This window comes from Bubalus bubalis, chromosome 10 (genome assembly GCF_019923935.1).
Source record: "Bubalus bubalis isolate 160015118507 breed Murrah chromosome 10, NDDB_SH_1, whole genome shotgun sequence".
Classification (NCBI taxonomy): domain Eukaryota; kingdom Metazoa; phylum Chordata; class Mammalia; order Artiodactyla; family Bovidae; genus Bubalus; species Bubalus bubalis.
The window spans coordinates 29,491,199-29,517,776 of record NC_059166.1 but is presented as its reverse complement, the minus strand read 5'-3'; the positions used below and the strand labels follow the sequence as shown (position 1 = coordinate 29,517,776).

Below are 26,578 nucleotides of genomic sequence, written 5' to 3'. Positions count from 1 at the left end.
CAGGCCACTCACTCCCCCTCCTGCCTCCTCTGAAACCTCATCTCTCCCTTATCCCTACTCCCCAAACGCCTCCCCACTCAAGGGGCTCTGCCCCAACAAATACATTCAGGGCTCTCTGATTCTGAAAATTTCATCCTTTGACTTCCCACCCTGCCAAATCTCGTCATACATTTTGTTCACCAAAGGGGATGAATATGTGGACTTTGTGCCGCCATCAGCTTATTATCTTTGTTTAACTGGCTGTGGTCTTTCTTATCTGTCTGTAAAAGCTTTCTTGGTCACAAAATCAAATTCCATTATTTTGATCTGTATTCCCCTAGACTTTCTGCAGCACTCAAGCCTGACTGTTTTCCTCATGGCTTACCCTACTGGCCTGATGTTTCTCACTCCTCTGTGATCAGTTCTTTTGTCTGTTTTGTGGACTTAAATTCTTCCTCCTTCTCAACTTATCCCCAAACCTGCCTCCTCCCCAAATCTTAGGCCATAACCTTTCTATCTCTATTCTATTTCTGACAGCCCTCATCTACTGTTATCTTCATCCAAATGACTCCTAAATCGAGAATCTATACCCTGACTTCAGTCCTGACTTCCACCAATACATCCTCAATGGTCTCTGGACACTCTAGCATGTTCTCTTTTCATGCACATTCTAGCAGGATGCCCTGACATTAATTCAACAGGTCCCCAGACCAGCACCCCCGCCCCAAACTTGCCTATTTTTGAATTCTCCTACTCATGTAGGTTCAACATCTTCATCACTGCCCAAATCAGGGTTCCAAAATTTTGTCAATTCATTGTTTTAATTCCACCCTCTCACTTCGTATCACTCTGTAGCTTCCACTAGACCCTCATTCACATCTTAAAGTTTCTGAACTGCTCTGTCCAATTTCCATTCCCTCTAATTTACCCAACACAACTTTACCAAGACACACACACACCTTACTCAGAAAACTTAGATTCCCCATTTCTACATAACTAAATACTAACTTCACTTCCCTCCCTGACCATCCCCCAATTACATCCTGAGCTCTCCTATCCCATTTCCACTTTTCAACTGTATAATTCATATTTCCAGCCAAGTAAGAGTTAAAATGAGTTAAAATTTGTGTATGCTTTAGTGCAATATGAAAGTTGTTCACTTTCTCTAGAACACCTTGAAAATCTCTTTCTGCCTTTGTTCTTGGAGCTGTTTGCCAGAATGACTTCTCCAGTCCTAAGTAATTTAATACTTCCTTTCTTCCAAGGCCCAGGTTGAGGTCCACCAACTCAGTGAGACTTATTCCACCTGCCCTGGGTCTCTTGGCAATCTGGTCCTCTGAACTTCTCCACGGTCTTCTGTACTTGTAACTTGTCCAGCCTTTAACATAGACCAGATGTAGTTTGTTACTGCACATCTGCCTCTTCAATCTGATACGAATGACTTGGTGGCAGGGGCTTTGTCTTCTCTTTCTCTGTAGGTGTCCATAAAGTCTGGAGCCATCAATTATTTGATTTGTTGACAGGCTGCAGATGTCCTCAATGACACACGTGCCTGCATTCTGAACCTGATGGGCTTCGTGTCTATCTCTCCTGCTGCTACAGCACCTCACACACAGTAGGCCTTCGAGTGGGTTCACAGTTAATTCCTCTTTGCCAAACTGTGTCATGTGATAGCTTGGGAATGAAAGAAACACAATATGCAATAACAGAACTAGGAGAAAGAGGTCAAACTGTGGTTTAAAAGAAACATTGGATCTATTTTTGAGTCTGCCCTTGGCACCCATGTGAATCTATTTTGCTACAAAAATTTTTCTAGGCTCAGCTCTGGACCTTCACTTTGCTGTAAAGCCTCTCTTGACCCTCTCTGGCAGTTCGATGCAACTATAGCGCTTACTGCATGTACTGCTGTTTCTATTGTTAAATTATCTGTTGTTGTTTAGTTGCTAAGTCATGTCTGACTGATTCTTTTGCAACCCCATGACTGTAACCCGCCAGGCTCCTCTATCCAAGGGATTTACCATGCAAAAATACAGGAGCAGGTTGCCATTTCCTTCTCCAGGGGGTCTTCCCAACCCAGGAATTGAACCTGCATCTCCTGCACTGAAGGCAGATTCTTTACCACTGAGCCACCAAGGAAGCCTTAAATTATCTGTAGAGCTTTGTAAAAAGACCTCTGGGCCCTACCCCAAACCAGTAACAACAGTTTCTCTGAGATGGTGGTATCAATATATATTTTTAAGTGTCCAGATCATGTTAACATGAAGCTGGGTTGAGAATCACTGGCCTTGATCGATGCCAAAGGCCTTTCAGTGCAAAACTTTCATGGAAATTGAGCTATAATGGAATTGCCTTATTTTGTGACTAAGGCCCAGAATTCTGAAAAAACCTCAAGGATGCTAGTCTAGGAATATATTATGAACCATATATAGGTATAGAGAAACATTTGCCCATAGATATAGGGTAGGAAATGGTAACCCACTCCAGTATTCTATTCTTTCTGGGATAATCCCATGGACAGAGGAGCCTGTGGCCTGCAGTTTATGGGGTCACAAAAGAGTTGGACACGGCTGAGCTACTGAGCACTACTACTACATAGGGTAGGAGGGAGATCCCAAGAGGAGATTACATCATTAAAGAGGTGGCTCAAGATAGGTAGCTTGATGTGTGTGTGTATGTGTATATATATATATGGTTTTAAAAGAAGCACTTAACCATTACAGGTGGGGATATGAACTGTGGCTTGATAAACAAGTTCTCCTGTCTTTAAGTGTGAGTGAAATGATTTATGATTTCATTTATACCTCACCTCCTTCGAGATTTCTCCATAGGACACAGGACTGTTCTCAGGATTGGGATGGAAGAAAAAAATGCAGCTGTGTTGTTGCAAGTATCAAATAGGAACATACTGGTGAGAACTTTTGCATAGTCTAATGCAATATGTAAAACATATACTGTATGCTGATTTTCACATAAAAATAAAGATGACTACCTGTTTTATTAAAGACTGTTCTATACGGATCAAATCATGATACAAGATCAGCTCTGTTATTTCTATATTGCATAATAAACAAGTTCCTCTGTATTTAAGAAAGTTGTTTATGTCATTCATCCATCTAGGAGCTTCAGACTTCATCCTATTCATGTGGGCAGTCATAAAATATAATATATATCCAGCTTAATATAAAAACATTCACCTCAAATATGAGAACTAAAATTAAGGAGACAGAAAATGCAGTGTTCCCCAGTGGGGTGCTATTTGCAGACCCCTTGAGATCCACAGTAGTCAGTCATCCAAGGTAACTTGGGGTCTTGAGAAAAAGCCACTGAGTTTCTTTTATTCTGTTTTCCATGTCCTCTCTCTCTTACCACTCAGGAGCCCCAAGGAATGATGTGGACATCAAGTTGCTATTTGAATACTTGAAGAGAAGACAGATTCTATTTAATGTGAGAGCTGAAAGAACAGTTAGAATTTCGACACAGTAATTATCTAGATTGCCAAAACAAAATACAAATGCTTTAGAATTTATCAAAACAGTATTTTGAGAGTCTTTTTTACTTTGTAGAGTAAATATGACACAAGGGATAGCTTTAGAACAAGCTAACATTACTAGGATTCAGGCAGGTGCAACTGGTACAGTCCAGTAGTACATAAATGACTCCAACGAATGTACTCTAGACCAGAAACTTAAGTTACAAAATAGAGTTAATATTACAATTAATACAGGTAAGTAAAAACCACTGCTCTCAGATTCTGCACACTTAAAAAAAAAAACAACCCATAAACTTTACACAATAATCCAAATCACACACTTCTACTCAGATGATCAGGGTGTAATACAAACACACATAAGCCTAAAAAGTTATGGTCACATTTTGGTTTTGTTCCAGTGATGCACAATCACATGAAATGTTCTATCTGTTTTGTGTGAAATAAACATTTGGCTGAGTTATTATAGCTGCTGAATTAAAAATATTTTCATAAAAATGTTCAGACCAAAATAATCCCAAACATCACAGTGTTTGGGATTATTTTGAGAGTCTTTATAAAGAGTCCTCATGAATCATAGAAACAGAAACAGTTAGGAAATTTCAGTGTATTTCATCTATTCTTTTTTTAACACGAGTAAACAAATACTGGATTTAAAGTGCAGCTTCTTTCTCCTGTCCCTTTGATTCTCCCTCTCCTAGAAGAAGATCAGGTCTATATTCATTTTTAGAGTCTCCACAGGAAGTTGGAAACAAACTGAGTGACAGTCAAGCCTGTTTGTCTCGGAAGTCAGTGATGGCTTTCCACAGTGTGCACAGCATCCCGCCCCTGTGTAAAGACACAAGAACACAGTGAAGAGATGGCTTCACTTGAAAACAGCGCCCTTGCAATATGAAAGTGACTTCTTAGTTTTCAGCAGCTCTGATCAGAACATGAAGATCCCAAAGGTTTGTCAGTCCTGATGTATTCTTTTTGTATATATTTTCTCCTCACCCCTCCACATGCCTTTCATTCTCCACTCCCACAGACAACCAGAGCCCAAAGCATCATTTTAGATTTTCAGCACTTTTGAAATGTGTCTTTCTAGAGGTGGATAGGAGTAATAGTTATATCTATTATATATAGATGTGCTTGGCCTGACGGAGACAACAAATTTTTGTAAGAAACTGTGTTTAGATTATACCATGTTATTTGGATGGCAAATCAGCACCTCATCATGGTATTTTTAATAAGTGTGATATGATCATGAACCAAATTAGAGCATTTGGTTTAAAATATCAGCTTTAAGATATCTGCATGGTCTTAATCTGATATGTTATCAAGAAATTCTTCTGGCTGATTTGCATTTCCTAATATGGACATATTGGTTATTAGTGCTCCCAATAATAGCCTGGTCCAAGCAACTCAGGTTACTCAGAGCAGCTGAGAACTCAAGTACTCTACCCAAGACCGGACAGCTAGTTAGAGCTAGTTAGCAATCAGCTGGGAAGGGCCCCAGGCTTCTTGATCTCAGCCCAGTGCTCTTTCCATCATGATAAGACTGAACAGAAAGAAAAGTGGTACCTTAGTCTCAGGCATTTTAAATCATCACGTGTAACATAGTAGAGAACATCCATTAATGAATAATCCTCAGCCAAAAACTGTGGAGAAAGTAAAATACACACAAAAGTAAGATGTCTTATGCACTTCCATAAGTAGCAAACTATCCATAATGTAAACATTGGCAATAATGAAAAATAAATCTAAAAGGAAATTCAGTAAAGACATAATCTTTTGGAATTATTAGAAAAAAGTCCCCCCATTACAAAATAATTACAAAGAATTACATCCATACGACTTCTAGGAGCAGAAAGATGACAAGGAACACAGTACTTCTGATTGGTCTTCTGATGAATAGATAAAACTTGCTTGTAATTACATCTGCTGCTTATAAGATAATGTTTGTATTTAAAAGGTTTAGTGCTTTTTAGCTTAATTTTTTCCCAGTGGGTAAAATGTGTTGTTTACACTTAATTTCGGAAAACTTTCCGATACTTACTACAAAATCAGAATCCTCAATTTAAGTGAAGCTTTTAATTTTAAATCTTTCAAAAAGGTCAGTGATTTAGTGTGTCATCAATGACTACTCCTTAATTTTTATTTGAGTCTAAGTTAGAGGGGGAAATATTTTGGAAAATTTGATTGGATAAATTTTTCCCAAAGGTGAGAAAATCCTTTTAATTTTTGTAATTTGCTTGAAGATTTCTAAGGAGACTCTTAAATTTTATTAAGTGATCTAATAAATTATCACGCCAAGAGAAATTCATCTTTTTTCTTAGTCATTTAAAAAATTTAAATATAAAACTGAAATCAACATAATACTGTATTAAAATAAGTAATATATTTCCTATTTATATAAACTATTTATTATTTCTATAAAATAATAAAAATATAGCCTCTTACTGCACATATATGTGATCTTACAACATAAAGAAATATATTCATGCTAACTACAAAAGTTCCCTATATAATATAGTTTGTATAGAAAGTGTTTGTTTCTGATATAAGTTCACTAACTAGTCTATTTTATTAAGTAGCAATAAATAGCTGCTGCCCAGTGGAGTCTAAGAATGTCACATGAGAATTTAAGAGTTAAAAAAAGAGAGAAAGAATGAGAAGCAGAAGAACTTTTTCCTTTTAGTTCTTGTCTTGATTTTTCCTATTCTTCATTTTCAATTAAACAGCATAAAAATCCTTATGGGTTCTGGACCACAGAGCTTTTGTCTGCCTCACTGTCTCTGTCCTCCACTCCGAATGATTTTCCCTCTTTGTCTTTCCCCCATCCCAGAACAGACATACAGTTTATTCCTAAGTCTTCCTTTAGACTCCAGCTCGCCAATCATCTTTTCAAAGAACCTTCCCCAACTTCTCCCTCCCTCTGTCTCCTAATACCTGATAACCTTGCCTTTACAGACTTGACCAGGACATAATTATATTTGTACATGTGGAATTCTTTGATTATCGTCTGCCTACCCTAGTCTGTGAGCCTCAGGAAGGCAGGGCTGGGTCAGTTTCTCACCAGTGTCTCACCTGTGCTGGCACATAGTAGTCACTCAGCATTAGGAAACAAATGAAAAAATATTTGTCTCATAGAATGTTTTCTTTACCAGACTTATAGTGTCTTCATCAGCTCCGTTCTCTCTCAGCCAGTCAGTAAGTTCCGAATCTTCGGTGTTTGTGCCAGGAGAACTGGAGTGACAACCAGGCAACCCAGGAACATCTAGAACAGAATTGGGGTGAGGGATAAGGAGGGACATTCTTAGCTTCAGAGGTCATTTGATAGTCAACATTTACTGATACTTTAGCAGACTTTTCTCCATCACAGTATAATTAATAGAAACCATTGAGATTGGCAGTCTACAAGATAATATAAATCAAACTCTTTAAGGCTGCTTAATATACTAGTCAGTGGAGAGTCACTAACAATAATTAATGATACTTCCACCTTGTGGTTTCATATCAATTTTATAGCCTCTTAGAATAAAATGATGCATCAAAATCGTACTGTATGTTTTTCAGGCAACAAAGATGAGCATAATTAGCAGAGAACCACAGAATAATCTCTTTTTCCACTAGTTGCAGTAATATGGAAGGACCATATATCTGAACAAAAAATAACGATTTTTATTTTCCTCTAAATGGGCTAAATAAGATTGCCTAAAGATTATCTTTCATCCCCAATTTCTCAAAGAATAGATTTCTTTAAAGTTCCAATCTATGACTTAGAAAAAAAAAAAAACCTGAGATATAATTGACAAAAATTTTATTAAAGTATATTCAACTTATGACTTGCTATTGCTTTATCTTTATTCTACTTAAGCCTTGTCAAATTATAAAACACTAGAATACATAGAATACAATTGCAAAATGACAAAAATAGTATTATATTATTCTAGTAATTTCACTGTGAAATCCTTAAAAAGAAATAAACACAAAAAAGCGGAGATCCCTATTTACCTCAATAATATATAATCTCAGGAAAAGATAATTATGAATCATTTTTACTGTACTTGTAAGAAATAATGGTTGGCTACAATTAAGAATTGGAAATTTTTGTACAGCAATCTCTGCTTGTAGTTGTGGTACAAGTGACAGATGCTGAATAAGCCATGATATAAAGTTTGCCTGTTGGCTTTCTAGTTTTCTGTGGCAGTTTGGTTGAACAGTATTACTTTAAAATTTTCTGCTATTCACCTATTGGTTGGGACTTAAGCTTCAGGTGTTTAATTTCTTGGTCTTTCTCTTCAATAGCTTGATGAAGGAGTGCTTGTAATTCTTTCTCTTTCTGAACCAATTCTTCCAGTAATCTGCAGAAGGAAATTATATTGGTTGACAGGATAATGAAGTGGGAGCAGCCACAGAATGACCTTCTAGACAAGGGTTCTCAAGCTATAATGAACACAGACATCCTGGGGTTTTATTGAAATGCAGATTCTGATCCAGCAGCTGGCTGGGGAGCAGGGGTGGGTAGGGAGCTCTGAGTCTCTGCATATGTAATAAGCTCCCAGATCCACAGACATCCAAGTTGAGAAGCAAAGCTCTAGAAAGTGTGCTTCCAGACAAGAATTTAAAACTTGCACCCCTAACTGGCTGACAGACTCTTCAGAGATGTTGTTCTGTTTCCTTTTATGACCATAATGGCAAACAAATTAATATATGGTGTTTACCTGCATAGCCCCTCATCAAAAAAGTTGGTCAACACGGGTAATACAATAGGCAATGAATGCAAAGAAGAAAGGTACTCACTTTCTTTTAAACTATGAAAATTTGAGAAGTAACTCTTTCCTGGTGGTTCAGACAGTAAAGAATCCACCTGCAATGCAGGAGACCCGGGTTTGATCCCTGGGTCAGGAAGATTCCCTGGAGAAGGGAATGGCAACCCACTCCAGTATTCTTGCCTGGAGAATTCCATGGATGGAGGAGCCTGGTGGGTTACGGTCCATGCGGTCGCAAAGCATTGGATATGACTGAGCGACTAACACTTTCACTTCACAACTATAGGGGAGGTCACCAACAGTACCTGGCACATAATCAGTCCTCAGTAAATGTTAATGAAGATTGCTTGGGTTGTTGTGTTTGTTACTGTTATTTTTCTGCCTTCTAAGGGGAGCAATGAACTGAGTAAAACCATAGCTGTGTTCCTGGTACATTCAGTTCCCCATTGGTATCTGATACATGCTCCAAAGAAATAAGAAGTATTATGTTACATGGTTCTTACCCATGAAAGGTTCACTGAACAACTGACAGCCAAGTGGTAACCCATTCACCATTCCCATTACTGGGAAAATATTCCAAGTTGTGAAGAGAGATGTTCTGAGTTTTTAGAAAACTATCTTTGAGTAACTTGAATTCTGAATTGTAATACTTTAAGATAGATGGGGAAACAATGGAAACAGTGACAGACTTTTATTTTCTTGGGCTCCAAAAATCTCTGCAGATAGTATTTGCAGCCATGAAATTAAAAGATGCTTGCTCCTTGGAAGAAAAGCTATGACAAATTTAGACAGTGTATTAAAAAGCAGAGACATTACTTTGCTGACAAAGTGAAAGTGAAGTTCATCAGACTCTTTGTGACCCCATGGACTGTAGTACCCCACCCTCCACCCCCACCCCCCCGCCACCCCCCAGCTCCTCTGTCCATGGGATTTTCCAGGCAAGAATACTGGAGTGGGTTGCCATTTCCTTCTCCAGGAGCTCTTCCTGACCCAGGGATTGAACTCGGGTCTCCTGCATTGCAGGCAGACTCTTTACCGTCTGAGCCACCAAAAGAATCCATATAGCCAAAGCTATGGTTTTTCCAGTAGTCATGTATGGATGTGAGAGTTGGACCATAAAGAAGACTGAGCACCAAAGAATTTATGCTTTTGAACTGTGGTGACTCTTGAGCATCCCTTGGACTGCATGGAAATCAAATCAGTCCATCCTAAAGGAAATCAACCCTGAATATTTATTGGAAGGACTGATACTGAAGCTGAAACTCCAATACTTTGACCACCTGATGCAAAGAGCTGACTCATTTGAAAATACCCTGATGCTGGGAATAATTGAAGGCAGGAGGAAAAGGGGATGATAGAGGATAAGATGGTTGGATGGCATCACTGACTCAACGGACAGGAGTTTGAGCAAACTCCAGGAGATGGTGAAGGACAGGGAAGCCTGGCGTGCTGCAGTCCATGGTGTTGCAAAGAGTAGGACATGACTGAGTGACAGAACAACAAATATAATTATGTATAAGATCATCAAGGTATACTGTCTCATGGCTCTTAACAAGCTCTATTTGTTTTACTTTCTGAGTATTGATAGATTTAACTCAGGACCAGATTCCATTCCAAAAGCTTGCTTCTGCTTCAGTTGACATGGTCTGAAGGCAGCACAGTCCAACTGGAGACAGCCCTGGGATTGTATCCTGGTTCAGCCATAAGCTTTCTGTGTTAACCTTGACAAATGACTGAATGCCTCTGGGCTTCAGTTTTCTCATTTGTGAAAAGAAGAGTAGAACTTTCTGAGAGGATTACTGTAATCATTGATGAGAATCCACATAGGTAGAATGCCAAACACAGTGTCTGGCCTTTAAGAAGGGCTGTCTATTCTCTGCTACAGCCTCAGGCACTGGACAAGAGGCCTCCCAGGGTTCATTAGGGTTTGTCTCCCTGACCCCCAGGTTCCACCCCTTTCCCACAGGACAGAGACATGGGAGGCTATCAGGTAGAAGAAGGGTTGAGGTAGAGTTCAGTTCAATTCACTTTGGTCGCTCAGTCGTGTCCGACTCTTTGTGATCCCATGGACTGCAGCATGCCAGGCCTCCCTGTCCATCACCAACTCCTGGAGTTTACTAAAACTCATGTCCGTTGAGTCAGTGATACCATCCAACCATCTCATCCTCTGTTGTCCCCTTCTCCTCCCACCTTCAATCTTTCCCAGCATCAGGGTCTTTTCCAGTGAGTCAGTTCTTTGAATCAGTGGCCAAAGTACTGGAGTCTCAGCTTCAGCATCAGTTCTTCCAATGAATATTCAGAACTGATTTCCTTCAGGACTAACTGGTTTGATCTCCTTGCAGTCCAAGGGACTCTCAAGAGTCTTTTCCAACACCACAGCTCAAAAACATCAATTCTTTGGCACTCAGCTTTTTTTATAGTCCAACTTTCACATCCATACCTGACCACTATGGAAAAACCATAGCTTTGACTAGACGGACCTTTGTTGGCAAAGTAGGTGAGTAGGTGAGACAAAAAGAAAACAATGGGAGGCAGACAGAGACAGTGGTTACAGAAAGACAGCTTGTTTAAAGACAACTGTGGAGAAGGCAATGGCAACCCACTCCAGTACTCTTGCCTGGAAAATCCCATGGATGGAGGAGCCTGGTAGGCTGCAGTCCATGGGGTCGCTAGGAGTCGGACACGACTGAGCAACTTCACTTTCACTCTTCACTTTCATGCATTGGAGAAGGAAATGGCAACCCACTCCAGTGTTCTTGCCTGGAGAATCCCAGGGATGGGGGAGCCTGGTGGGCTGCCGTCTCTGGGGTCGCACAGAGTCGGACATGACTGACGTGACTTAGCAGCAGCAGCAGCAGCAGTGGACTAAACATCGCACACTTAAATGGATTAAGCAGTAGGAAATGAAAGAAGGAAGGAAGGACAGGATTAAGGGAGATTTATCTCCTCCAACACAAATGGTATTCAGAGAAAGTTTCAGCAAGTTCAGTATGAACTTTTAATTTGGCAATTTTTGGTCTGGTATATATTTTTGTCTTTCATGCTAATTTATAGTATGAATAGCGATAGTATTCATACTGCAGTATTCTTACTGCTTTTCTCAAAGAACACAGTGAAATTTTCTAGAATTTAATATGTCTATCTAGGTTATGGGCTTCCCCAGTGACTCAGCCATAAAGAGTCTGCCTGCAATGCAGGAGCCGCAGGAGACCCTGGGTCAGAAAGATCCCCCAGAAGAGGGCATGGCAACCCACTCCAATACTCTTGCCTGAAGAATTCCATGAACATTGAGAGGAGCCTGGCGGGCTATGGTCCATAGGGTGACAGAGTTGGACATGACTGAAGCAACTTAGCACACACGCATTTAGACTATGTATTACCTTTTTATCCTAAAAGCCAGAAATTAACGTTGGAAGCAAAGTACCGACAAGCCACCTCATTTGTCCCAATTCCAGCCTTCAAAATTATTTATTTTTAGGACATATCCAGTCCATCAGTTTTGTTTTTACTTTGTCTTCTGTTAATCGGGAAATCCTTTGAAACCAAGGCAATTGACTGCCTCTCTGTGCCAGACAAATTTGGCAAGGATCAGCCACGAGGTCAATTTTTTAACTCAAATAGGTGAGGGTGGGGAGCTGGGTTGGTGGGTAATTCCAGAATTGCAGGAAAGGGAAATCAGATAACAAGTCAGCTCCTCCTGAGTTAGATTTTAACTACCTCTGCATTATTGTCCCAATTCCTTATGTGAAATGAATTATTTTCAGAACATTTTAGGTAAGCATATACTTTATATTTAAGTAAAACATGCTCCCTAAAGCTATTTTGTTACTTTCTGCTATTTAATATTATTGATGATCTATTAATCAAGAGCTGGATAGATATTCATCAGTGATTATCCTAACTGAACTGAACTGAATCCTAAATATAAGCTTACGATTTCTGACCTGAGGATTACACCCTTTCCTAAAAACACATTAACATTTCCTCAAGTTTACTTTGCAATATATATACATCTGTATATCAAGTAATATTCAACTGACAATTACAAGTCCGGTGTAGACATGACCAGCCCTTGTTGGCACCTGTCCTAACGCAGCCGCCCTTTCTTTAGATCCCTACATGAAGTGAATGCTGTGCCCTGTCTCACTTTTCTAGGGCTGATGGAGGAGCTGTGGGAGATTCTCCTAGAAAAAGAAAAAAAGGAGGCCAGTAACCATAGAGATTTCATACATGTGCGTGTAAATACATAGAAAACATAAATGAGTGGGCTTTGTAAAAACTGCAACAACATCCTAACATAATAAAGACATGGTAATTCCTTTGGGCAGATGTGGGGAGCAGGCTCTCAACTGTCTGACACCCTCAGAAAAGAGATGTGAAGAAAGCAACCGGGGAAGGGCAGTGCCCAGGGACCACGGGTGGAGCAAGCACGGTGGACAGACAGTGGGGCCCATGAGGGTGGTAAGTCAGGGTAATGCACATGGGCTGAGGAGAGAAGGAAGAGGCTGCACTTAGGAGAGGCATGTTCTATTGACATAAGCCAGGGTAAGTACACAGAAGGTTCAGGAGCCAGAGGAGCACATGTACTGACTCACTGCTAAATAAAGTAGCTTTACTGTCTGGAAGCCGTGGGCAGAGCTGGGTGGCGGGACCTAAACAGTCATGAGTGCACTCTCCTCTTCCAGAAATCAGAGAAGGGTATAAAAACACAACTCCATTCAGGACTGGGTGCCAGAGAGTAAATTAAAGAGAAGTGACTAAAGTCAACAGCTGCTCTAATGGATGGAGACTCATAATGGGACTATTGCCTGAGTGAAACTGAAAGTTGCTCAGTCATGTCCGACTCTTTGCAGTCCATGGAATTCTCCAGGCCAGAATACTGGAGTGGGTAGCCTTTCCCTTCTCCAGGGGATCTTCCCAACCCAGAGATTGAAACCAGGTCTCCCACATTGCAGGCAGATTCTTTATCAGCTAAGCCACAAGGGAAGCCCAAGAATACTGGAATGGGTATCCTATCCCTTCTCCAGTGGATCTTCCTGACCCAGGAATTGAACCAGGGTCTCCTGCATTGCAGGTGGATTTTTTACCAACTGAGCTATGAGGGAAGCCCATATTGCTTGAGAAGAGGAGGAAATGAAGGACATGAAGATTTAAATGAAGTCTTAGGAAAGACTCCAATTCTTTTCCACTAAGTAACAGGTGGGAAGTAAAGAGGTGGGTTTCAGAGGACAAGACTGGGATAACGGAACTTCCCTGTTGGTCCAGTGGTTAAGAATCTGCTTGCAATGCAGGGGACATGGGTTTGAAACCTGGTGAGGGAACTAAGATCCCACATGTAGTGGGGCTACTAAGCTAGAGAGTTCGCACACCACAACTACTGAGGCCATGCATCACAATGAGAGATCCCATGTGACCCAACAAAGATTCCATGTGCAGCAACTGAGACCTGATGTTGCCAAATAAATCAATCAATATTTTTTTAAAAAATCCAGGATACAGAAACAAGAAAGCCACTTTCCCTTTATTCAGAAACATTTCTGTATGTAAACTGTAGAAGCTAAGTATGGATTTACTGAATCGTGCAACTAAAATTCAAGTTTCTAAATATAGGATGAGGTTGGTTGGTACTACTCATACAAGCTTGGTATTCAAGCTTATTAAGAACCCAAACTTATGACCAGAAATAAAATATTTTTATCTCCCTGGTGAATAACTTGGATTTTCAACTAAGGTTTCTAAATATTTGAACAATGTTTATTGATTCACTCCAAAAATATAAATAATAAAAAAGTTTTGCCTGTCAACCCAAAGTCATAAAGTCAGTTGCCCACATGTCAACGGTAACCAGCACAGGAAGCAATAAATCATAAAGATTCAGACCTTGAACTGTGTCAACATCTTGTGAAGCACAAGAACATATTTCCTGTTCACTTAATAACCTGATCATGTGAGTTCTGTGTTATCAAATTCACAAGGAAAAATTAAACTCCAGATATGATACAGCATATTTAAAATAAAATAATAAATGTGGTCAATGGATCATTGTTTCAAGGTTCTAAAACGAAAAACTTTTGAACCATTAGTTTTATCTCCTTAAGAACAGAGCTCTTCCTCTCCTGGAAGAACCTGATACTCCAAGTCACAGGTCTCAATATCGCAGACTCTCTTTCTTGTCTTTCAGCTGTCTACTGGATGGTACATGTTGCTCTGAGCCTGCATCCCAAACAGTCTATGAGGTTACAACTAAGTTACTCTGAAAATCTTAGTGCAGTGATCAAAGAAGAGATGCTGAAGGACTGAATTGGGAGAAGCAGAAAACATATTTGACTAAAGAGGCTAAAATGAATCTCTCATTTTAATAAAGAATGAAATCAAGGTTATATGAATGGGAAAAAGGAATTAGCTTATGTACATTCTGTGGACCAATCTTTAAAGTAGACTCCAAGCACATGCACTTATATAAAAGTAAGAGAAAAGAAACCCACCCACATTGGAATAGGCCTTACCTATTTGTTTCTATTTTCATCCTTCCAAGTTGTACATTCAGTGATCGGTGAGCACTCTGGGAGTCATGGGATACAGTAGAACTGAGCGTGCTCACCCCTGAGGTGGCCACCGCGTCTTCAAGCACTGCATGAGGTCTTCGGACAGTTTGATTTGAAGGCCGTTCGTCATGGTCACCGTCTGCATCCAAGTCTTCTTGATCGGCAGTATCACTCTCAGATGCAAGGCTGAAATGCGGCCTCAGTTCTGTTAAGCATATGATCAACAACAATCTTAATGAAATAAGAATGACAGCCTTAATTTCTTAAGACATGAATGTCATCTCCCCTGCTATCAATAAGATGTATTCCCAACTGCTTTTCCAAAAGTGAGGATGGATTTCTGCACATTATTTCAGATTTGTTCTTCCAGCAAATTTGCAAAAATCATAAGATATGTAAACTCAGAATGATCTAACTCAAACAGAAGAGAAATGTTCACACAGCACATAAGATACGTGGGAAATCTGTTAAAATCAGATAGGCAATTGTGTAAAAACCTGTTAAGAATATGAAAATTTGTTTATACAATTAAAATTCATAGTTTTGATTCTGTCAACTATTAACTTACTTAGAAATGAGGAAAGTGAGATATAGAGAGATTGTATAAATAAGAGTAAGAAGACAGACTGCTTTTTGCTTGTAACATTCAAAATGTGTGGGGGTGGGAGGGGCGAGTACTGAAAATACACACACATTCTTTATATTCACTCTAGTAGGCCAATCTGCTTTTGACTTTTTGACTATTAGGTTAATTTTTAGTGTGTGTCCTACCCTAACCTACTGACTCACCACTAAGATTTAAAGTGCAAAAGTTACAAGTCTCCAGTTTAAACAGACTGCACGCCATGAGTTCATCTGCGGGTCACTTCAGAATTGGGATGCTACCTTCTGATGGGAAAAACTATTATACATTGTGATTAGGTTCTCAAAATGGCCCCCTCAAAAGGAATTACATTCATAATTTAAGTAAAATCAGGGTAACAGAAATATTGGATCTTGGCTCCATATGCTATGACACATAAAACTTTTATTTTCAAAGAAACATTCTTTAAATTCTATAATTCTTTACAATTTTCAAAAGTTTCACACATATGATTTCATATACTCCTAGAATGACCCTTATTTTCCCTGTACCCCTGTATTGCCCCTTTCCCATTCCCTCTCCCCACTGGAAAACACTCATTTGTTCTCTATATCAGTGTTTATTCAATGGTTTATTGTCTTTTTTAGATTCCACATATAAATGGTATCATACAGTATTTGTCTTTCTCTGACTTTTTCACTTCAGCATAATGTTCTTCAAGTCCATTCATGTCATGTTGCTGCAAAGAGCAAAATTTCGTTCTTTTTTATGGCTGAGTAGTATTTCATCATAGACACACATTTACACACACACACCAAATCTTCTTTGGCCATTTATGTGTTGAAGGACACTTAGGTGGTTTCCATAACTTGGCAACTGTAAATAATGCTGCTATGAACATTGGAACAAATGTATTTTTTCAAATTAGTGCTTTTGTTTCTTTCTGATATATACCCAGGAATGAAGCTGCGGGGTCATATGGTATTTTTAGTTTTTTGAGCCATCTCTATACTGTCTTCTACAGTAGCTGCAACAGTTTACATTCCCACTAGCAGTGCAGGAGGGTTCTTTTTTCTCCACATCCTTGCCAATATTTGTTATTTGTATTCTTTTTAAAGCTAGCCATTCCCACAAGTCTGGGGTGATATCTCATTATGGGCATGTGGAGCTTTCTTTAGATCACAGAACCCACCGAGAATCTGACGAGAGCCATGCAGAAGAGCACATTCAGACAGTATTTTCCCTGTTTCTTGAGGGCTCACTGGCTCCCTGAAGCCAATTCTGAGAGTCCATGAACCACAGTTGAAGAGCCCCTGTGCTGGGGGAGGGCGCCAGTGGGAGTGATGGAAGACCCCTCCCACTACTCTAACATAGCTGCTACAGAATGCAGCCAAAGGGCCAATTCATCGCCAAATCCTCCAGGGAACTGTTTGGTCTTTGCCTTATTGACCCGTGTATGGTATAATGTCCTTAAACTTCACGCATGCTGTTGCATGTTTCAGACTTTCCTTCCTTCTGAAGGCTGTATAGCACTCCATTGTTTGCATATACCACACTTTGTTTATCCATTCATCTATCAATGGACACTTGAGTTGCTTCTACTTCTTTACTATTGTGAATAATGCTGCTGTGAACTTGGGTGTGCAATTATCTATTTGAGATCCTGCTTTCAATTCTTTTGAATATATACCCAAAAGAACATATGGTAATTTTTATTTTTTTGAGGAGCTACATATTGTTTTCCATAATGGCTGCACCATTTTATAGTCTCACCAATAGTGCACAAAAGTTCTTATTTCTCCACATCCTTACCCTTTATCTCTTAAGGTTAGCCAAACTCCACCTCTATTCTGCTGTCTGCATTATCACCTTTCTCCTTCCAAAATTCTATTTCCTAGTTCATCTATAGCATTCTCTGTGCTAGTCGCTCAGTTGTATCTGACTCTTTGCGACACCATAGACCTTAGCCTGCCAGGCTCCTTCATCCATGGGATTTCTCAGGCAAGAACACTGGAGTGGGTTGCCATTTCCTTCTTCAGGGGATCTAGAACCCGGGTTTCCTGCATTGGGGGCAGACTCTTTACTGTCTGAGCCACCAGGGAAGCCCTTTTGTCTTCATTCTGTGTGTTAGTTGTAGGTGTAACTCAAAATCAGGTGTTTAATTTACATAAACCTGCTACAGGGGCTGAGCCATATCAGCTTCATAAAAAGTGTTGGCAGAATGGAAGTTATCTTACTAGGATTATTTATAAGGGAAAAAAATAGTGAAAAAAAGATCTTTAAAAATAAGAGGACTTCCCTGGTGATCCAGTGGCTAAGACAGCAGCACTCCCAATGCACGGAGCCCAGGTTTAATACCTGGTTGGGGAACTAGCAACTAAGACCTGGCATTGCCAAATAAATATTTTTTTTTTTAATAAGAGAGTTCAATCTATATTAAATTAGAGCAAGAATAGGCCTTTTTAAATTTTCTAAATTTTTTCCTTATGGTCTCTAAACTGAAATTTTAAAGACAATTTTAAAGGTTTATTGTCTTGTTGAATATAATCTCACTTTAGGAGAGGGAAAATTTCTAATACTTATTACTACATTATTACATTTAAATGTTCCCTTATATTCCTCTAACTCTGTACACTTTAAATGATCATATGTCATCATTTTACTTATGTGCTAATGACTAAAAGTTTTTCCCAATAATTTGAAGAAAGTAGAAAACTATAAGTGAATGCAGTACTTTGTTATTTTGATCTTTCATGATGGCTCCCTGAGGACACATGATCAAATCAGATATTGTAAAACATGCAAATAAGAGAGAGCATCTGGTCTCGATCCTCCAAAAGAAACAACCTGAAGGAGAACTAGGGCAAATATACACAAGAGTCATAAAAGCATATGCAAAAATAACGTGGAATTGCAAGCACAAATGAATTCAGCTTGACTATCTTTGATGCTCTCAGTTATACACCTAGCCACATATATAATTCACAGGTACATGTAATAAGAGTGCTAAGGGGTAAGTAAAATATATTTGCAGTGACTAAAGCTAGTGTGGGGTTTACTCATTGATGGATTCAAGGAGATGGAAGGGCCCAGGCAGGTTCTGGAGGAGGGGAAAGCCTTGGGGTGGAGAAAGGAAAAGAGGTACTCGAGAGAAGTGAAATGTTAGTTGCTCAGTCACGTCCAGCTCTTTGCAACCTGAAGGGCTATAGCCCGCCAGGCTCCTCTCTGTCCATGGAGTTCTCCAGGCACGAATACTAGAGTAGGTAGCCATTCCCTTCTCCAAGGGATCTTCCCAACCCAGAGATGGAACCTGGATCTCCTGCATTGCAGGTGGATTCTTTACTGTCTGAGCCACCCAGGAAGCTTAAGAGAAGGAAGCACAAATGAGCTCTCTGAGGAGAATGGAAAGCAGAGGGAACTGTCAGGACAGAGCCAAGTGTCATGAGAAAGGCAGGGACTCAGGGGACCCTGGAATGAATGGACAGCAAATAAGCCCATGTGTGGGAAACTAAAGGGAGTGCATGTTTCCAAAACACAAGAGAGGATCAAACAGCAATACTATCCCCACCTCCCCTCACTCCCACTCCACCCCAACTGGCAGCCTCATCAGAGGAAAATAACCTTAACACGTGGTAGGATCACAATACTTGTCAGTGCGGTGTACGATCCCTGCATTAAACATTGCATGTAGATTGGGGTGCTGGGCATTTTACGTTAATGTGGACACGGGGCATGGGACTGATTCAGCTTAACAACTGGGAGTAACACCAAGGACTCTAGCAGTTTAAGCAATTAGATTTCCCATCAGAAGTGTGCCTGTACTGTGCATTCTCTCTGCCTTAGCTGGGCCAACATGGTCTCATGCTCAGTACAGGCTGGTCACCCACAGCCAGCCTGTACTTGAAGAGTAATGAAAGATACTCAGTGTTACCAATAATCCACAGGCTGATTCTTGAAGACAAGTGGGAAAAGAGTCTGAGAAAAAAAAAAAGAAACTCATATGGGGTTTACACAGTACTCTCTGTTCTGTGTGTTCTTTTTCAGAAGAAAGAAGATGGAACATTTTCTTATTTTTTCCTTTTCATTTTGAAATAATTTTAAAATAACAGAAAAGTTGCAAAAAACAGTACAGAGAGTTCCTTGTATACCCAGTATCTGCTTGCCCTAAATATTTGTAACAGCTTACACAGCTTTGGCACTATTACCAAAGCCAGGAAATTCACATGGATACAATACTATCAACCTAATCTATAGACCTTACTTGAATGTCACTGTTTTCCCAAGGATGTCCTTTTTCTGACCTAGGACCCCACACAGCATTATTTGTCATGTGTCTCTTGGTCTCTGTCAATCTGTGGCAGCACCCTAGTATTTCTCTATCCCCCAAGACCTCTGTACCTTTGAGGAGTCCTGGTCAGCTATTTTGTACTGTGTCCCTCATTTTTGGTTCATTTATGTCTTGTCAAGATTAGGTTGAGGCTCTGCCTTTTTGGCTCCTATACCACAAAGATGATGCTGTGTCCTTCTCAGAGCGTCACATCAGGAGGTACCCAATGCTGCTGTGTCTTATGTGAGTAATGCTTACCTTGAGCTTCTGGTAAAGGGAGTGTCACTGTTTTCTCTTTGTAGTTAGTAGCTATCTTGTCGGGAGATTCCCTGAGACCATTCAAATACCTCGTTTCTCAGCATTATTTTTCCTGCTTACCTCAGCAGCTATTGATGGTTCTTACTGTAATAATTATTACTGTGGTGTTTGCCTAATGGTGATTTTTTTATTTCCCTCATCCCTTCTACAGGTATTAATTGGAATTCTACTAAGACAAATAATTGGCCTTATCCTCCATATACGTATTCAATTACTTATATCAGTATGGACTCATGGCTATTTAGTTAACTCTATGCATATAACCCAATATTATTTTTATTGATTTTTTTGTTTAATTTGCCCTGGCTTAGACTTTCGGAAAGTCCTTCAAGCGGTCTCCAGGGTCCTTTGTATCAGCGTCCATCCTTTTGGTGCATTTCCTTATCTTTTGCCATCACAGTAAGTTGCAGGCTCATCTTGAATTTCTTCTGCCCCAGGCAGGCCTGGAAATCAACCATTTCTGCAAGGAGCTCTGATTCCTTTAATAGAGAATGTTTAAAAGCCAACATCTGGGTCCTCTCAGCAAACACATGTAAGAAATGTGTGTACTGATGATGGTATACTTTTAAATTTGTTGGTTTCTTTAGCATGTCTTAAAATTTGGTAGGTTTATTGCAGTATTTTGTCACCTAAAAGCAATTTTTATCAGGAGACTAAAAAGACAGGCATTTTTAGTATAGTTTCTTTGAATCTTAATTGTATAACAAAATCTTTAGGGACATTTGGAAATCAATGGAATTGTCTTGGGTGATTATTTCCTTCCCCAATTTTAGGGAAGTTTTCAACTATTATCTCTTCAAGTATTTTCTCATGGTCTTTCTTTTTGTTTTCTTCTTCTGGGACCCCTATGATTCGAATGTTGTAGCGTTTAATACTGTCCTGGAGGTCTCTGAGATTGTCCTCATTTCTTTTAATTCATTTTTCTTTTATCCTCTCTGATTCATTTATTTCTACCATTCTATCTTCTAATTCACTAATCCTATCTTCTGCCTCTGTTATTCTACTATTTGTTGCCTCCAGAGTGTTTTTAATTTCATTTATTGCATTATTCATTATATAGTGACTCTCTTTTATTTCTTCTAGGTCCTTGTTAAACCTTTCTTGCATCTTCTCAATCTTTGTCTCCAGGCTATTTATCTGTGATTCCATTTTGATTTCAAGATTTTGGATCAATTTCACTATCATTATTCGGAATTCTTTATCAGGTAGATTCCCTATCTCTTCCTCTTTGGTTTGGTTTGGTGGGCTTTTATCCTGTTCCTTTATCTGCTGGGTATTCCTCTGTCTCTTCATCTTGTTTAAATTGCTGAGTTTGGGGTGTCCTCTCTGTATTCTGGCAGTTTGTGGAGTTCTCTTTATTGTGGTGTTTCCTCGCTCTGTGTGGGTTTGTACAGGTGGCTTGTCAAAGTTTCTTGGTTAGGGAAGCTTGTGTCGGTGTTCTGGTGGGTGGAGCTGTACTTCTTTCTGGAGTGCAATGAAATGTCCAGTAATGAGTTATGGGATGTCTATAGTTTTGGGGTGACTTTGGGCTGCCTGTATCTTGGAGCTCAGGGCTGTGTTCCTTGTTGCTGGATAATTTGCTTGGTATGTCTTGCCCTGAAACTTGTTGGCCCTTGTGTGGTGCTTGGTTTCAGTGCAGGTATGGAGGCATTTGATGAGCTCCTGTCAATTACTGTTATTTGGAGTCAGGAGCTCCCTGGAGTCAGGGTTTGGACTTAAGCCTCCTGCTTCCAGTTATCGGTCTTATTTTTACAGTAGTTTCAAAGCTTCTCCTTCTATACAGCACCGTTGATAAAACATCTGCGTTAAAGATGAAAAGTTTCTCTACCATGAGGGTCACCCAGAGAGGTTCACAGCGTTACATGGAGAAGAGAAGAGGGAGGAGGGAATTAGAGGTGACCCAAATGAGATGAGGTGGGATCAATAGAGGAGAGAGTGGGCTAGCCAGTAATCTCTTCCTTATGTGCACTCCACAACTGGGCCGCTCAGAGTTGATCACGGAGTTATACAGAGAAGAGAAGAAGGAGGAAGGTGACAGAGGTGGCCAGGAGGATAAAAGGGGGGAATGAAAAGGAGGGAGACAGATCCAGCCAATAATCAGTTCCCTAAGTGTTCTCCATCGTCTGGAACACACAGTAATTCACAGAGTTGGGTAGAGTAGAGAGGGGTTAGGGAGGAGATACAGGTGACCTGGTGGAGAAAAAGGAGAGTCCAAAGGGAGAGAGAGCAGTCAAGCCAGTAATCTCGCTCCCTAGTGAAAAATGGGTACTGAAGATTGGGTTCTTAAAGGTACAAAATTGGTAACAAATACATAAAAGCAAAAATTAAAAATCTAGAGTAGAGTTTGGAATTTCAAAAATACAACGTTAAAGAAAAGAAGAAGGAAAAGAAAGAGAAAAAACGAACAAAAACAAACAAGGTCGTGAAAATTATAAAGAAAATATAGGTACAAAATTGATAACTAATACCAAAAAGCAAAAGTTAAAAATCTAGAGTAGAGTTTGGAATTTCAAAAATACAATGTTAAGAAAAGAAGAAAAAGAAAGAGAGAGAGAAAAAAAAAAAAAAACAAGAACAAAGTCACATAAATTATAAACAAAATACAGGTACAGAATTGATAACAAATACCAAAAAGCATAAATTAAAAATCTAGAGTCGAGTTTGGAATTTCAGATATACAATGTTATTTAAAAGAAGAAGAGAAAGAAACAGAGAAAAAGAAAAAGAAAAATTAAAAAAGGGTCACAGAAATTATAAAAAAAAAAAACTATAGGTACAAAATTGATAACAAATACCAAAAAGCTAAAATTAAAAATCTAGAGTAGAGTTTGGAATTTCAAAAATACAATGTTAAAAAAAGAAGGAAAAAAAAGAAAAAAAGAAAAAAAACAGGATCAAAAAAATTATAAAAAATATATATATGAAGTTTGCTTTAAAAAAAGAATAGGGTCTTCTCTTTTTTTTTTTTTGCGAAGTAATCGGTTATAAAAGTGAAAATTAAAGGAATAATAGAGGACTTAAAAAATTTTTTTTAATTAAAAAAATAAAAATAAAAAAATGAATGATCGTAAAAATAGTAAAAATATATCTAGGACTTTCTCTGGTTTTGTTGTGAGTATTGTGGGTTCAGTTCATTTTTGGCTAGTTCCTTGGTCTGACTTATATTTCTCAAGATCTATAGGCCCCTTCCTATGTAGTTGGTAGTAACCACAGGATTTTAATCTATTGCCTGTAGCTTCCAAGGCAGTTCCCTCTGTTATAGCTTCTTCTGTTTGCTGGTCTCTTCAGTGTCCGGTTTCCGCCCTGACACAAAGTGGATGATGGAGGACACTTTTTTTTTTTTTTTTTTTTTTTTTAGGTTCACTTGTTCAGTCGCGCTGTGGGGAGGTAGGGAGGGATGCTGCAAACAAATAACACTGGCGTGTGCTCACAGTGCCTCAGCCCCACTGGGTCTGTCCCCCGTTCACTGCGCGTGTAGCCTCCCTGCCCACGCTGCTCAGGCTCTAGGTTGCTCCGCCGGGAACCATCCGAGGCCGGCCCTGGGCTGCTTGCACTTCCCAGGTCCAAGCCGCTCAAGTTCAGGCACTCGGGTAGTCCTCAGAGGCGCAGACTCTCGGTTGGGCCTGCGTTTTGTGCCCTTTCCAGATCCGAGCAGCTCAGGTGATGAGGTCTTTGGCGTGCGCGTGACTTATCGCCTCCCCGCTGCTCCTTATCTAGATATATGCAACCGGCGCACCTTCTCAGGCAGATGTTGACCGTCCAGACCCCCAAGAAGTTTTAGTTAGCAAAGAAGCCTGCTTACAGTTTTATAGATAATGTCTCTCTGGGGCCAATGGAATTGTCAAATGCTTGAATTTGGTTGCCCTTGTTCATATATTTCAACATAAACATATTGATGTAGAGTATATATTGTCTTCCTGCATCCTGGGAGGCATATTAAAAAATACTTTCTTAAAGTAATTCTCTGAAATTTCCATTTATTATTATTATTCTTGGCCACGCCGCGCAGCTTGTAGGATCTCAGTTCCCTGACCAGGTATTGGACCCATGCCCCCTGCAGTAGAAGTGTGGAAGTCTAACCACTGGACTGCAAGGGAAGTTCCTTTTTTCTTTTTTTTGCTCACTTTTAAAAATGCTTTCAAAGAGTCATTTCAGTTGTCATCAGAGACCCCTACTGGCCTCAAAGAAACCAATTTCACAGTGGAAGGACAGAAAACTTTGCTTAGCAAACTGTTTTCATCGAGTGTGCCTTCCTCTGCACACGAGCTGGGTTAGAGCAACACCCATCACGAGGACACTCACGTGAGGAGACAGGCCTCCCTGTGTTGTCCCTTGTCCCTGTCTCTCCCTCTAAGCTTAAAGTGTTTCATCTACAGCATGATAATCAGTATGCTTTATCAACTTTATATTTTGGAAGAATTTTAGATTTACAGAAATACTGTAAAGATAATACAGAGAACTCCATATACCTTCCACCCAGTTCACCTAGTATATCTTAGGTAACTATGGTACCTCTGTCAAAACTAAGAAATTAACATTGGTACAGTATCAGTTGTATTAAGGAAACTGGAGTATTTTCAGATTATGCTAGTTTTCCTGATGTTCTTTTTTCTATTCCAGGATACAATCCATTGCATTTAGGTAATCCATTTTTAAAGAAGTTATTACAAATTAGATTAACAGATTATTTATATGCTATTTAAATTATTTCAAAGTATAATCCCTTTCTCTTCTCCTCATTTAGACATTCTCAATTTAGGTTACTACTGGGTGTAACTTGGGGCTTCGCCAGTGGCTTAGTGCCTATAATGCAGGAGTGGCAGGCGATGCAGGTTCAATCCCTGAGTCAGGAAGATCCCCTGGAGAAAAGCATGGCAATCCACTCCAGTATTCTTGCCTGGAGAATCCCATGGACAGAGGAGCCTGACAGGTTAGTCCATAGAGTCACAAAGAGTTAGACACTACTGAAGTGACTTTGCATGCACAGCACACAGTATAACTCATGGCCTATACCTATACTCCTCACTGATACACACTTAATCCCTTTCACCCCTTACGTCTTTTGGGTTTCTAACCCCTCTTTGGTACACTTCCCACACCCAAGCTCATCTAGGTGATTAACCATCTAAACATGAGTACGTGCTGACGTCCTTAGAGCATCACACTAGGCTTCCACCAGCTTTACATTCTTCAGGTTCACATCCAACTGCCAGCCGTTTGTTTCAAAGCCTTGCTAGGGTTTTTTCTAAGTTATGCAAAAGTTTTCACCCTAATTTGTTATAACCAGGTAAAACTCTGATTGCTTCAACCAATATTTATTGGAAGTCTGTTAATTTCCAGGCAACATGCTGGACAATGTGTTTGACACAGAATAAAAGACACAGCTACCCGCTGGTAAGGGAAACAGCCATTAGACAAGAAAATAAAAGTAGTTTCTGACTGGGCAAATGTCACCAATGGGAAAACCATTTCCAAGGAGAGAGAGAGAGACAGGGGGTCTACTGTAGACTTTGGGGTCGGTCAGGACTCTCGGAGGGGGCATCTTGTAAAATGAGACCTGAAGAAGACAAACTTACAAGAACTCAAGGGGAGGCGGCAGGGGGGATGGAGGTGGCAGCGGGGATGGAGGTGGCAGGAGGGATGGGGTGGGGGTGGGGGGGAGGTATGCACCACGTAGGGAAACAACCTATTCAGGGATGTTAGAACTTCTTCTATTTCCTCCTTTCATAAAGAAGAAATGTTAATCCCTCACCCTGAAACCAGACAAGGCATTCTGAAAGAAGAGAAGGAACTCCACAACTCAGAAGGGTTTATGATAACTTGAAAGTTTGTGGTACTGTTTATAAATAACATAAAATTTGAAATGTTTCATATTTATTTACCTTATCTTTTTAGATTTCTGTTTTAGAATACTTTATAATACATGTACAAATTAGTACAACAGAACATGTTTCTTTTATTTTAGAACACGTTTCTAATTCACATACCTAAATCAATCTATTTCTCTATCTATACACACATACACACACACACACACAAGGTGGAATAGCTCTGCTTAAAATTTCTATTATGGGTACACTATCAAAACACTTTGGAAGCTTATCTTAGAGCATGAGTGCATCTCTCTCTTTCTCCATAACAGGCTTCCCAGGTGGAGCTAGTGGTAAAGAACTCGCCTGCCAATGCAGGAGAGGTAAGAGATGTGGGTTCAATCCCTGGGTTGAGAAGATCCCCTGGAGGAAGGCATGGTAACCCACTCCAGTATTGTTGCCTGGAGAATCCCATGGACAGAGGACCCTGGCAGGCTATAGTCCATGGGGTTACAGAGTCAGACATGACTGAAGTGACTTAGCACGCACGCTTACTCCCATAAGCTGGTTGCATTCATTGAGATACCCTTTGGTATAATATCTCAGTGCAAACATAGCTGGCATCTATTTAGACCCGTGATTTCCAAACCTGGCTGTGTATAAAAATGGCCTGGAAAATCATATTCCTGAGCTTTATCCTCAGCAGATTCTCACTCAGTCTGGGATGGAGCTCTCAAAGGTGTAATTTTAAAGAGCTCCTTACATCACTCAATGC

At 39.8% G+C, this 26,578-nt stretch overlaps 1 protein-coding gene across 2 annotated transcripts in view; it reads right to left on the bottom strand.

Annotated features, from left to right (window-relative positions):
• Positions 1-3,513: 3,513 nt before the first annotated feature.
• MAP3K5 (mitogen-activated protein kinase kinase kinase 5) overlaps positions 3,514-26,578 on the bottom strand; it is a 226,637-nt gene continuing 203,572 nt past the window's right edge. For both annotated transcript variants that reach the window (XM_006052268.4, XM_025294482.3), the window contains 5 exons: positions 14,727-14,970; positions 7,700-7,812; positions 6,613-6,725; positions 5,030-5,106; positions 3,514-4,294 (listed from right to left, as the gene is read on the bottom strand). In XM_006052268.4, the coding sequence (XP_006052330.3) occupies positions 4,234-4,294; positions 5,030-5,106; positions 6,613-6,725; positions 7,700-7,812; positions 14,727-14,970 (608 nt within the window). In that variant the 3' untranslated portion in view covers positions 3,514-4,233. The remainder of the gene's footprint in view (positions 4,295-5,029; positions 5,107-6,612; positions 6,726-7,699; positions 7,813-14,726; positions 14,971-26,578) is intronic.